This window comes from Bufo bufo, chromosome 4 (assembly GCF_905171765.1).
Source record: "Bufo bufo chromosome 4, aBufBuf1.1, whole genome shotgun sequence".
NCBI classification, from domain to species: domain Eukaryota; kingdom Metazoa; phylum Chordata; class Amphibia; order Anura; family Bufonidae; genus Bufo; species Bufo bufo.
The window spans coordinates 579,521,864-579,535,867 of NC_053392.1; the positions used below are offsets into that span (position 1 = coordinate 579,521,864).

At 50.1% G+C, this 14,004-nt stretch overlaps 1 protein-coding gene across 1 annotated transcript in view; it reads left to right on the forward strand.

The window, feature by feature from the left end:
- UBR2 (ubiquitin protein ligase E3 component n-recognin 2) overlaps positions 1–14,004 on the forward strand; it is a 141,507-nt gene that overhangs the window by 88,630 nt on the left and 38,873 nt on the right. Inside the window, 5 exon segments of the mRNA XM_040430376.1 lie at positions 6,790–6,887; positions 6,969–7,032; positions 11,938–12,086; positions 12,163–12,218; positions 13,815–13,911. Of these exon segments, the coding sequence (XP_040286310.1) occupies positions 6,790–6,887; positions 6,969–7,032; positions 11,938–12,086; positions 12,163–12,218; positions 13,815–13,911 (464 nt within the window).

Consider the following 14,004-nt stretch of genomic DNA (forward strand, 5'->3'; position numbering starts at 1 on the left):
ATTGGTGGGGGCGGGGCTTCGCTTCCCGCTCCCCTCTCATTCCCGCCTTTCCAATTCACCTCAAGAGCCTGGCCACTGCTGCTGCCTCTTCTCCTCTGCTGCCGTGACGCTGTTGGATCTCTCCAACCGCTGCCGCACTGCCCTGAGGTCTTCAGTCTGGTAGGACTGTTAGCCCCTAGCCTGGACAGCCCTCCCCTCTCTTTTTTTCTGCAAACCTTATCACGAACATGTCTGACCCCTCAGGGCGGACCCTGCACCGCCTGTGAAGCACCCTTTCCACGGGGGCAATCAGACCCACGTTGCTCTGCATGCCAGGCCCCAATACAGGGTCCGCCACTTGCTGTGCCGCCCCCTGTTTCCTTGGATCCACCTGATTGGGCAAGATCCCTGTCCCAGGCCGTGGAAAGCCTCACTCATGTGGGCCGCCTTGTAGACACACAGCCTGCCACGCAGTCTGCTACACCCCCTGTCGTACCCTCCGGGTCCGCTACTTCTGCCGACCCGTCTGGGTCCCTCGCTCCCAGTGATGCCTCCAGGGCCCGGCACCTCCAGAAGTGCTCCAGGGCGGACTGCTCGTCTTCCTCGGGCGCGTCCCTATCTCCTCCGCGGGTGCGGACTCAGTCGGGTCCCTCCTCCTCACAGGACATGCCCTCTGAGGGAGAATTGGTGGATTCGGATTGGGACATGGACTCGGCATTGCCGTCCAAGCTAGCCTCTGCTGTGGGTTATCTCATTACCAATATTCGCACCACCTTTAAAATTCACGACGACACTCCCGGCACTGACAAGGCCGGCGTGTCCTTTTTCCGCCCCAAACAGGCGTCCACGGTTTTCCCCCTCCACGCCGACTTCTCTTCGATGGTCTCTAAGGCTTGGACTCGCCCCGATGCCCGTTTTACCCCCCCCCCCCCCCCCTAAGAAGTTGGATATCTGTTATCCCTTCCCAGCGGATTGCATCTCCACTTGGGCGTCTCCACCTTAGGTCGACCCTCCCGTTGTCCGTCTGTCTTAAAGCACGGCCATTCCTGTGGTGGACGGCTCCTCTCTTCAGTCCACTGAAGACCGTCGCATGGAATCCCTTACAAAAGCCATATTTGCCGCCTCCGGTTCAGCCCTCAGACCGGTCTTTGCTTCCGCTTGGGCTGGGAAGGCGGTCTCGGAATGGGCTTCCCAGCTCGACCAGGAACTTGATTCGGACGTCTCCCTTCAGGTCCTCCATTCTTTAGCCCAGCTCGTTGTTCAGGCAGGGAAATTCATTTGTGAGGCCTCACTTGATGCGGATGCCCTCATTGCCCGTTCCTCTGCTCTGGCTGTCTCAGTCAAGAGAGAACTTTGGCTAAAAGTTTGAACGGCGGATGCCGCTTCCAAACGGTCTCTTGCTGGACTTCCCTTCGTGGGTTCCCGTTTATTCGGGACCCGCTTGGACGAGATCACTTCTGAAGCCACGGGGGGTAAGAGCACCCATCTTCCCCAGCCCAGGACCAAGGGCACCACTCAAGGCCGTCCTGGTTTCTCTCGTTTTAGGTTCTCCGGCCCTCGACCCGTGACCGGTCCCTCCTCTAATCCCTCCCAGGATAGGCATAAAAAGCCCTTTTTTCGGACTCAACCCTCCTGGCGTAAGTCCCAACCTGCTCGCCCCTCCTCGGCCAAGCAGCCCTCCGCCTGAAGGTGCGCCCCCCCCCCCCCCCTCTGGGGGCCGCCTCCTCCTTTTCAGGGACATCTGGCAGGCACACGTCTCCGACGCCTGGGCACTCGAGATTGTGTCATCCGGATACAAAATTGAATTCGCGTCCCTCCCTCCGAATCGTTTCTTTCGGTCCCGTGCCCCGAGGGACCCCCAGTGTGCGGCCGCCTACTCCGAAGCCATTCGCACCCTTCTGGACAAGGGAGTGATTACTTCCGTTCCTCCAGATTCAAGGGGTTCTAGTCGAACCTTTTTGTGGTCCCCAAAAAGGAAGGCTCGTGAGACCGATCTTGGACCTCAAACGGTTAAACCGGTTTCTCCATCTTCGCCGGTTCAGGATGGAGTCCCTCCTATCCGTGGTGGCTTCTCTGGAGAAAGGGGAGTTTGTCGTCCATCGACATCCAGGATGCTTACCTCCATGTGCCGATCGCTCGTGTCACCAGCGTTTTCTTCTCTTTGCGGTGGGGAACGACCACTATCAATTTATCGCCCTCCCCTTCGGCCTGGCGACGGTTCCTCGAGTGTTCACCAAGATCCTAGCCCCTGTCCTGGCCTTGCTCCGCTCCAGGGGTGTTTTTCTGCTTCCCTACTTGGACGACCTGTTCATTAACAGGTTGGATTATCAACCTTCCCAAGTCTTCACTTACCTCCTCCAGACAGCTCGTCTTCCTGGGAATGCTGCTGGATACCGAAGCAGCGGAGGTTCGTCTCCCGCCGGAAAAGCGTCTGACCCTTCACCGTTCGGTTCGGATCCTCCTTCTCCACCGCCGTCCGTCCTTCCGGTCCAGCATGCGGGTATTGGGACAGATGGTGTCCTGCTTCGAAGCGATTCCATTCGCGCAATATCACTCCCGCATCTTCCAGACAGCGATCCTGTCTGCCTGGGACAAGTCCCCGGAGAGTCTGTATCGGCCCTTCCCATGTTCGGACCTCCCTCCTCTGGTGGTTACGGACCCCTCTCCAAGGGAAATCCTTTCTGCCGATGACCTGGTCGGTGGTCACCACAGACGCCAGTCTGCAGGGTTGGGGAGGGGTGTTTCCTCCCCAGTCCGTCCAGGGCACTTGGTCCCCATCGGAATCCAAGCTGCCGATAAACATCCTGGAGCTGACGGATTCTCCTATCGCTCCGGCACTGGACTCCCCTGCTTCAGGGCCATCCCGTCCGTATCCAATCGGACAACGCCACGGCCGTAGCGTACATAAATCATCAAGGGGGCACTCGCAGTGCAGCGGCTATGCGGGAAGTGTCTCACATCCTCCGCTGGGCGGAAACTCATGTTCCGGCCCTGTCGGCTATTTACATCCCGGGGTGGAAAACTGGGCGGCGGACTTCCTCAGCCGGACCACAATCGACCCGGGAGAGTGGTCTCTGCACCCCGACGTGTTCGAGTCCATTTGCCTCCGTTGGGGTCGTTCGGATGTGGATCTTATGGCCTCCAGGTTCAACCACGAGCTCCCCACCTTTCTGTCCAGGTCCAAGGACCCAAGGGCGTATGGCGCCGACGCTCTCGTTCTTCTGTGGACGGAATTTTCCCTCCTGTATGTGTTTCCCCTCCCCCTTCTGCCTCGAGTTCTCCGAAAAATCGCGACAGAAGGCATGCCTACGATCCTGATAGCCCCAGATTGGCCTCGCCCGGCCTTGGTACGCCGACCTGATGCTACTTCTGGGAGACGCGCCTTGGCCGCTGCCTCTAAGAGAAGACCTTCTCTCTCAAGGGCCGATCTTCCACCAGCATTTAGGGTCGCTACCGTTAACGGCGTGGCTGTTGAGACCGCAGTTTTGACGCGACTGGGTTTTTCAGCGGATGTGGTTCATACCATGATCCGCGCGCGGAAGCCGGCCTCGTCCAGGATTTATTACCGGACTTGGCGGTCTTACCTAGGTTTCTGCGAGAATCTGGATTTTCACCCTCTTCGTTTTTCCCTCCCCACGGTCCTGTCCTTTTTACAGTCTGGCCTGGACCTGGGTCTGGGTCTGTTTGTTAAAGGGTCAGGTCTCTGTGCTTTCCATCATCTTCCAGTGTTCTTTTGTCCCATCTCGGACCTGTCAAAACCTTCATCCAGGGAGTCGGTCACTCTGTTCCTCCTTATCGCTCTCCCATTCCACCCTAGGACCTTTAATGTTGTGCTCTCGGCGCTCCAATCCTCCCCCTTCCAGCCGTTACGGAAGGTCTCTCTTCGCCTTTTGTCCTGCAAAGTCATGTTCCTTGTGGCCATCACGTCTCTACGACTGGTGTCTGAATTGGCGGCGCTTTCTTGTACTGAGCCCCTTTTGGTCTTCCACCAGGATAAGGCTGTTCTCCGTCCGGTCCCTTCCTTCCTCCCGAAGGTTTTCTCCGCCTTTCATCTCCAAATCAGGACATCGTCCTCCCTTCCCTTTGTCCGTCTCGCCCTCGAGAATGGGAGCTTCACCGCCTGGCCCTGAAGATTTACCTGGAGGTCACCGGACTTTTTCGGCGCACGGACACTCTTTTTGTGGTTCCAGAAGGCCCGCGCAAGGGGTTGGCGGCGTCCAGGGTGTCTATTGCCCGCTTCATCAAAATGGCTATTGCCGAGGCTTACCGCACCAAGGGCAAGGAGACGCCTTTTGGTGTTACCGCTCATTCTACCACAGCGGTCTGGCTTCGGCTGAACAACTGTTCAAGGCGGCCACCTGGTCTTCCTTGCACACATTCACCAAGTTCTACAGGGTGAACACCCATGCATCGGCGGATGCTGCTTTGGGCCGCCTGGTCTTGCAGGCGGCGGTTTCTTAATACCTCCGGTGGTTTCGCCTTGGGCTGTAGTCCCTCCCCTCTTGGACTGCTCTCAAACGTCCCAAGGTTTCCTGTGTCCTCCAAAGAATTGGGCGTGAAAACGAGATTTTTGTATAACTTACCAGTAAAATCTCTTTCTCGCTCTTCCACAGCACCCACCCATTGTTCTGGTTTACTGTTACGGTTTGGTTGCCCCGGTCGGGTAGTTGACTTGTTTGGTTTTACATGGTTGGTCATTGCATTTTTTTCACTACTTGGGCACGCAACTGGTAGTCTCTCTCTCCAGGCTGAGGGTATAGCTGCTGGAGGAGGGACTTAACAGTTTTCACTTAGTGTCACGCCTCCTAGGTAGTTGAGCTATACCCAAGGTCTCCTGTGTCCCCCAAGGAAGAGCGAGAAAGAGATTTTACTGGTAAGTTATACAAAAATCTCGTTTTTATTTTATTTGCCAGTTTGAGAGCTAGGCATGTATACCTGAGTTAGTCTGTCAATGATTGCCAAAAGATCTGTAATTACCTTATAATAACAGCTTTCATGTTCATGTCCCCTGTCCCTTTCCTACTGGTCCCTTAAAAGACCGTTGCTAGGGCTTGTCTGTCTCCAGTTAATTGTAACAGAAGACAGAGGGGCGCTCCTCCACACTGCATGCCTGCATTAGGCTTCAGACTGCTGAGGCACCAGCAGTATCATATGCTAAAATGTATTTTTTGATGAAAACATAAGTTACACTTTATATATTTTTTTTTTTTGGAGTATTGGATTGTGGTGATTAATATCACCTTGGTGGCCCTATTTAAACTTTTCACTGTGTATTCAATTACCCCTTAATTCCAAATTTTTGTTCCCTGTACTGCCTACTTTTGCCTGTGCTTAAAATAGGGTTGCTAGGCATGGTCGGTCTAAACAGATAGACAGAGCACGCAGCGTGCAGCGTCACATTACTGACAGCCAGGGACTGTAAGTAAATGATTAAAGCCAGGTCCTCCCCAGCAGCTGATAACAGTGCCTGGGCTGTGTGCACTTCTCCCTGTCCCTGCGCTTGGCAGACGCTCCCTCACTCAGCAGAGCTGGAGAATGCAGAGTTGGAGCAGCGCAAACCAGGGAAGGGAGATCTGCCATCTGCTCAGTGTATAAATGAAAGCAACATGTGGTAAGAGGACCCCTTTGTGCTGCAGGAGATTAACCCTTTAGGGGGGAGGGCTCTGTTTACTGACACTTTTGGGGGGCTATTGTTACTGGCTAGTGCATGTGAGGAGCTCAATGCATTGTGGGTAGTGAGGGCAGGCGGGATTAGCCTCGGGGTGAGGGCAGTGGCGGCCATCTTAACTGAATTGGGAAATTGCAGTTTTATGCAGACTGGTTGCTAAGGCCTGAATCTTATTAAATATGGGGTAAGTCAGTCTAATAGTAACTGATTCTGGAATATCATGTTATTAGTAACTACATATATGAAAATTGAAATGAGGTTCTAAATGTGACCGTTATCCTTCAAAGAGGTTCCCTGGGCTACAGATACCGATGACCTATACTCTGGTCAGGGGGGGTCTGACGCGTGGCACCCCCACCAATGAGCTATTTTGGCCTGTCGTGGTGTGAAATACTATACAGTGTACAGAGTTTGAGGCAGACAGCTCCATACGCTGTGTAGTGGCTGTGTCGGGGTACTGCAGCCCAGCTCCCATTCAAGTGAAACTATACAGTGTATGGGACCTTCTACTTTTGCTCTGTTCACAGCTCTGCGGCAGCCCAAAACAGTGGATCATTGGGGGGGTGCCAGGAGAGTCCCCCATCGATCTGATATTAATGACCTGACGATAGGTCATCCATATCTGTACCCTGGAGAACCCAATCATCAACCTCAAGAAAATAAATATGTTTGGGCCAAAGATTTTTTTTTTTTCTCCAGACCAGGGCAAATTTAAGTCGAAGAATGCAGTCCTCGCTCTGGCAGAACCAACCAATCCGAGTATTACAATGCAAGACCAGCATTTTATGCCACATTTCCCTGGCAGAAGCCAAACATGGGTTCCCCTGGCATCACCTGATCGTTGAGAGGGGGTGCACCTGTGGTAGTTTAAAGGAATTGTCCAAGATTAGAAAAACATGCTGCTTTCTTCCAAGTAAAGTACCCAAGTGTCCACAGTTTGTGTGTGGTACTGAGGCATGACCCCATTAAGTATCAAACACAACTAATGGAAAGGTGCGGTGCTGTTTCTGGAATAAAGCAGCCATGTTTTGCTAGTGCTGAAGCACACTTTTTAAAAAGCGGTTGTCTGTGTTAGAGCAGAAGTTGGTCGAAGCTGTTCAGTCTTCACCTTCATTAATGTCTTCTGTGTTTTATTTCCACAGGTTAGATTTTTCAGATCAACCAGATTTGTCCGAATGGGTAAATGTAACAGGACAGCAAATCAGAGTACTAAAAGAGCTTAATGCAGAGAAGAGCATGGGTGAGTTAACCTATTTTTGTGGATTTGTATGTTTGTGTGACGCTGTAACCAGATCTACTCATAATTATCTAATTATTATAGATGAACCAGACTCTTCCAAGCAATCAAACGTCCCTGAAGGTTTCCGGCCTGCTTTCCAACCAAAGTACGTATATAAATGATCCTTTACTTAAAGGGGTTTCCAGTAAGAGCAAGCTATCTCCATTCACTGGATAGGTTAAGATTGTTGGGGGTCTAGTTCTAAACTACACATCTGCTTCTCCCTCACTACCAGAAGAGAATTCTACCTATTCCCTCACTTGACAGGTTAGATGTTGGGAGACTGTATAGAAACACGCAGAACCACTCAATATCTTGGGTGCTCCTGCACCTTCTGCCTTCTAGTACACAGGACAACTCCTATTTCCATCTTGAGAACAATAAGAGACAATGGACAGCCTATAGTTTAATTGTTTACTGGATTATTTAGTTAATATGTTAGATTTCAAAATATAAGTACATGTCTATCATTGAAAATGTTGCTGTATATACACTCACCTAAAGAATTATTAGGAACACCTGTTCTATTTCTCATTAATGCAATTATCTAGTCAACCAATCACATGGCAGTTGCTTCAATGCATTTAGGGGTGTGGTCCTGGTCAAGACAATCTCCTGAACTCCAAACTGAATGTCAGAATGGGAAAGAAAGGTTATTTAAGCCATTTTGAGCGTGGCATGGTTGTTGGTGCCCGACGGGCCGGTCTGAGTATTTCACAATCTGCTCAGTTACTGGGATTTTCACGCACAACCATTTCTAGGGTTTACAAAGAATGCTGTGAAAAGGGAAAAACATCCAGTATGCGGCAGTCCTGTGGGCGAAAATGCCTTGTGGATGCTAGAGGTCAGAGGAGAATGGGCTGATTGATTCAAGCTGATAGAAGAGCAACGTTGACTGAAATAACCACTCGTTACAACCGAGGTATGCAGCAAAGCATTTGTGAAGCCACAACACGCACAACCTTGAGGCGGATGGGCTACAACAGCAGAAGACCCCACCGAGTACCACTCATCTCCACTACAAATAGGAAAAAGAGGCTACAATTTGCACGAGCCCACCAAAATTTGACTGTTGAAGACTGGAAAAATGTTGCCTGGTCTGATGAGTCTCGATTTCTGTTGAGACATTCAAATGGTAGAGTCCAAATTTGGCGTAAACAGAATGAGAACATGTATCCATCCTCTGATGGCTACTTCCAGCAGGATAATGCACCATGTCACAAAGCTCGAATCATTTCAAATTGGTTTCTTGAACATGACAATGAGTTCACTGTACTAAAATGGCCCCCACAGTCACCAGATCTCAACCCAATAGAGCATCTTTGGGATGTGGTGGAACGGGAGCTTCGTGCCCTGGATGTGCATCCCTCAAATCTCCATCAACTGCAAGATGCTATCCTATCAATATGGGCCAACATTTCTAAAGAATGTTATCAGCACCTTGTTGTATCAATGCCACGTAGAATTAAGGCAGTTCTGAAGGCAAAAGGGGGTCCAACACCGTATTAGTATGGTGTTCCTAATAGGGCTGCACGATAAATCGAAAAAATAATCGAATCGCGATAATCGGCAAATGCGATATGGCGATTTGGCCGACCCAAAAATGCCGCGATTATATATGAAGGGGCCCCGCGCACATAACTGGCTTTGTGTGTAAAGTATTTTACTAGTGTGTGAAACAATCTCTCTCCTATTGATAACATGGCCAGGCTCTACTAACTTTCACGATGAATGCAATGCACTGCAGCGAACGGCAGCGAGCAGGCCGGCCGGCGCGGGACTGACGTCACTTAGTAACGCTCCTGCTTCCTGAAGTGGGAGGAGCGTTACTAAGTGATGTCAGTCACGCGCCAACCGGCCAGCTCGCTGCCGCTCACTGCAGTGCATTCATAGTGACAGTGAGTACAGAGGCTGGCCATGTTATCAATAGGAGAGAGATTGTTTCACACACTAGTAAAATACTTTACACACAAAGCCAGTTATGTGCGCAGTTTAGGACACATGAGGGGACACATAGGGCCATGAGGGGGACCAGCATAAGATGCTATATGTGTGTCTTATGCTGGCCCCCCTCATGGCCCTATGTGTCATAGCACACATCCCCTATAACCGCGTCCTCCACAGATCCACCCCATAACACTGTCCTCCACAGATCCCCCATAACAGCGTCCTCCACAGATCCCCCATAACACAGCGTCATCCGCAGATCCCCCACAACACAGCGTCATCCGCAGATACCCCACAACACAGCGTCATCCGCAGATCCCCCACAACGGTGCGTCATCCGCAGATCCCCCACAACGGTGCGTCATCCGCAGATCCCCCACAACGGTGCGTCATCCGCAGATCCCCCACAACGGTGCGTCATCCGCAGATCCCCCACAACGGTGCGTCATCCGCAGATCCCCCACAACGGTGCGTCATCCGCAGATCCCCCACAACGGTGCGTCATCCGCAGATCCCCCACAACGGTGCGTCATCCGCAGATCCCCCACAACGGTGCGTCATCCGCAGATCCCCCACAACGGTGCGTCATCCGCAGATCCCCCACAACGGTGCGTCATCCGCAGATCCCCCACAACGGTGCGTCATCCGCAGATCCCCCACAACGGTGCGTCATCCGCAGATCCCCCACAACGGTGCGTCATCCGCAGATCCCCCACAACGGTGCGTCATCCGCAGATCCCCCACAACGGTGCGTCATCCGCAGATCCCCCACAACGGTGCGTCATCCGCAGATCCCCCACAACGGTGCGTCATCCGCAGATCCCCCACAACGGTGCGTCATCCGCAGATCCCCCACAACGGTGCGTCATCCGCAGATCCCCCACAACGGTGCGTCATCCGCAGATCCCCCACAACGGTGCGTCATCCGCAGATCCCCCACAACGGTGCGTCATCCGCAGATCCCCCACAACGGTGCGTCATCCGCAGATCCCCCACAACGGTGCGTCATCCGCAGATCCCCCACAACGGTGCGTCATCCGCAGATCCCCCACAACGGTGCGTCATCCGCAGATCCCCCACAACGGTGCGTCATCCGCAGATCCCCCACAACGGTGCGTCATCCGCAGATCCCCCACAACGGTGCGTCATCCGCAGATCCCCCACAACGGTGCGTCATCCGCAGATCCCCCACAACGGTGCGTCATCCGCAGATCCCCCACAACGGTGCGTCATCCGCAGATCCCCCACAACGGTGCGTCATCCGCAGATCCCCCACAACGGTGCGTCATCCGCAGATCCCCCACAACGGTGCGTCATCCGCAGATCCCCCACAACGGTGCGTCATCCGCAGATCCCCCACAACGGTGCGTCATCCGCAGATCCCCCTCAACTGTCATACCCAGCCGCGTCAGCGGCTCATATGGGAAAATCCAAGCAAATAGACCTCTAGCACAATTCCCTTAAAATATTGCATCGCACATCGTTATCGCAATTTTTAGGGCCCTAATCGCAATCGCACAAAATTCCCATATCGTGCAGCCCTAGTTCCTAATTCTTTTGGTGAGTGTAGATCTTCAAATCCATTGTGATTGTATCATTGATGACTGTATCTTCTATGTCTTGATAGTCTATACAGCCACAAAAAAGGAAAAAATAAATTGTTGGTGGACCGTCTATTGGGACCGATCACAAAAACAGGGTCCTTTGTCCTCTTCGCATAAATGGAGCACAGCAGCATACTCAGATCTCATAGGGCTCCATAGCAAAACTTTTTATTTTTCCAGTGTACATGTGTTAATCACTACCAGGCAATGCAGAACGTGCGCCACTCTCCAGATTTATGATTATTTTTTAGCTCTTTTTTTTAAATAAAAAATTGAATACATTTGAATTGAATTCAAATTGTAATAAAAAAAAAAGGTTGCCTTAGGCCTCACCCACTTTATTCAACTTTTATGTTAGAAAAAGTGGAAGAGCTTCTTCAAATATATGGCGCTTATTTTGAACACCATATTTTTCAATGTGTTTTCACCAGAAAATTGGCAAAAATACATTATTAAATTTCCTGCTTTTCTTCTATTACAAAGCTGTCAGCCTGCAGCCACCACTAGGGGGAGATCAGTGAATAGGAATGAATACAACTACCATGGAAGCTGTAATAATCTCTGCATTTTTAACGCCCCTAGTGGAGGCTGTGTGAAAATGCAGTGTTTTTACTCAGGGAAGAAAGGAGGGTCAGTAACCAGCCCTCCCTCCCCACTGAGCCCCATAGCAGGTAGGCCACTGTTGGAGCTTCAGTTGAGCATGTGCGCTACCACTCCATTCATAGCCACGGGACTGCCAGGGAAAATCGACTACAGCACTCGGGTATGTCCAGCAGGCCCATAGAGTTTGAACAGGATCTCCATTATTGTGATCAATTTGGTCACAGCAGTTGGACCCCCACCGATCTAACTGTACACGGAACAGCTTAACAACGGCCGTGTACAAGAGGCCTATGGGTGTATTACACCTGCTGATTTTTTGGCGAAAGTTTGGGCAGTCCAAATCTTTTGACAGGTTAAAAAAAAAATCATTGTTTGAAGACTACAGACCATGCTGTCTAATCACGATCTGCTGCCAGCAAACAATGATTCAGTATAGGGAAGTGTGATGGTATAACGATTGCTCCTCCCTATACTGTGGAGGAGATAGCTGCATGTAATACCAGCGGTCTCCTCCGCTAGCAAGCAGACGATTGCTGGGAAGGAACGCTTCCCTCGCCTGTTAAATCGGGCTGTCTAATACACTCTTTAGTTTAACCCTTGTTTGTAAAAAAGGAACATAATGAAGGGGTGAGGGTTGAATTACCAAAACAGATGATAAAAGGGTTGTTTGTAGTTTGTTACCATGGAGACCCATAGGTCCGACTAGAAGCTGTTGAGACAAAACGCTAAAGTTATTTGCAAAGCTGCTTCATTTCTTGTTTTAGGTGCATTTGAACAATAGATAAATTACTTGCAGTTGGACATATTTTTGTACTGGTGACACTAAGTGAACTTTTTGGTCTCCCATTCTTTACAAGGAACCCATACTCAGATAGTATTAAAGAAATGCTAACCACGTTTGGAACAGCAACATACAAGGTCGGCCTCAACGTTCACCCCAATGAGCAGGACCCTCGTGTCCCCATCATGTGCTGGGAAAGCTGTGCGTACACAATGCAAATTATTGGTAAGAATTGGTTATCTATAGTCAATCAGTGTTTCTCCATTAGACTACAGGTAACCATGATTTTGCACTCTTTCAGAACGCATATTAACGGATGAAGAAAGACCCTTATTTGGAAATCTACCATGTCGACAGGTGAGCATGATTTATGATGAATTTTCTGGGATTTTAATATCTAATCGGGGGGGGGGGGGGGGTCTCACTGATCATGTGTTTGAAGGGCTCACAAGCTCTAACAGTGCTGTGGCTTCATGCTATATGAAACACGGTGCAGTGCATGTTATAGCAGCCATGCTTGGTATTGAGATCAGTGTCAATCACTGGAATGGGCAAACAACAAATGTAGAGCAGCACTCAGACCTTCATGACCTCACCAGAACGCATCAGCCAACCAACGTCCACAGATCCTCAGTGGTCCATCAAGTAGCATAAAACAAAAGACTGCAGCATCTCCAGTGTATTTCTTTATTGGACAAGCCTTGATAAAGGCTAGGATATAGCAGAAACGTAGCTGTCTGGTGGTTCTTATTGCACGCATTCTGTAAATGCTTGTCCAATAAAGAAATACACTGGAGATGCTGCCGTCATCTTTTGTTTTAATCACTGAAATGGGACTGAGCAATAGAAAAACCATGTGACCGATGGGCCTGACATCACAGACCTAGGAAGAAGCTGCGGTGCTCAGCAAACAGCTGATTGGTGGGTTGCTGGGAGTTAGATGCCCACCGATCAGATATTGATGATAGGCCGTCAATATTGAAATCCCAGAAAATCCCTTTAGGCCACCTGCACCCAGATGTGGGTGAACATAAGTTCCGCACAAATTTCCTTGCTACAAATCCGCACCTAAATGCACAATGTCTAAATGCAGATTTTGATGCGGTTTTGCTGCTGATCTCGCCCTTCCATTGAAAAGGATGAAACTTTCAGCTAAAACCACAAACCTAATTGACATGCTATTGGATATTTTGAAATCCAATCCACTCAGTAGGTCCATTTCCGCATGGAAAAAAATCTGCAAAATGTACATGCGATTTGTGTAATCTCATACACTTTGCTGGTACTGTAATACACTGCGGTTTTTCCACACGAGAACCCGCGTGAAAAAAAAACCTTACGTATTCTGCAATGTGTGCAGCTGTCCTTAAGCTGGTTTGTCCTCGGTGTTAATCAGTAATGCTTGGCTTGCTTTTCTCCCGAGTACAAAGTTCTTTTCAAGCAACTGATTGATGGGTGCCAGGGGTCTGACCCCCAGCAATCAGATATTGATGACCTATCCCTGTGGTCATCAGTATCCGAGTCATGGAAAGCTCCTAAAACAGGGAATATATCTGGAAAATATGAAAACTTTTAGACATATATGGGGTCATTTATTAAGACCGGCATTTTAGATGACGTTTTAATAAGGCCCTGAGCTGGCGCTTAATGCGCCTAAGTTATGTAGAGGCATTGGCCTCTACATAACTATGCGAGATCCCTTGCTGGTGTGGTTAGATCATTTTCTACACCTGAGACGGGCCGGCCAGCCTGTCCTTGCTATGCCCCTGTTTTTAGAACTGGTGAACGTTGGCGTGGATGTGTAAGAAGTCACAGGTCCGGCCGCAAATCCTCTGCGACAGATATACATCAAAAATTGGAGCATATCTATTCATAAATGACTCCTGTAATGATCATTGATTGATGTTATTTTGTCTGAGTGAAAAATCTGATATCTCATTTGCCTACTTTTAGGATGACTGCTTGAAATCCCTGACAAGGTTTGCGGCAGCACACTGGACTGCGTGTCCTCTGGCAGTGGTGCAGAAACACTTCTCTCGGCTTTTCCAGTGTAAGTTATTACAAAGAGTAACAGTATGAACCGGATTTAAATCTTGGGCTCTGTTCACATCTTATCCAGTCTATACGTCAGGCGTATCCCCCC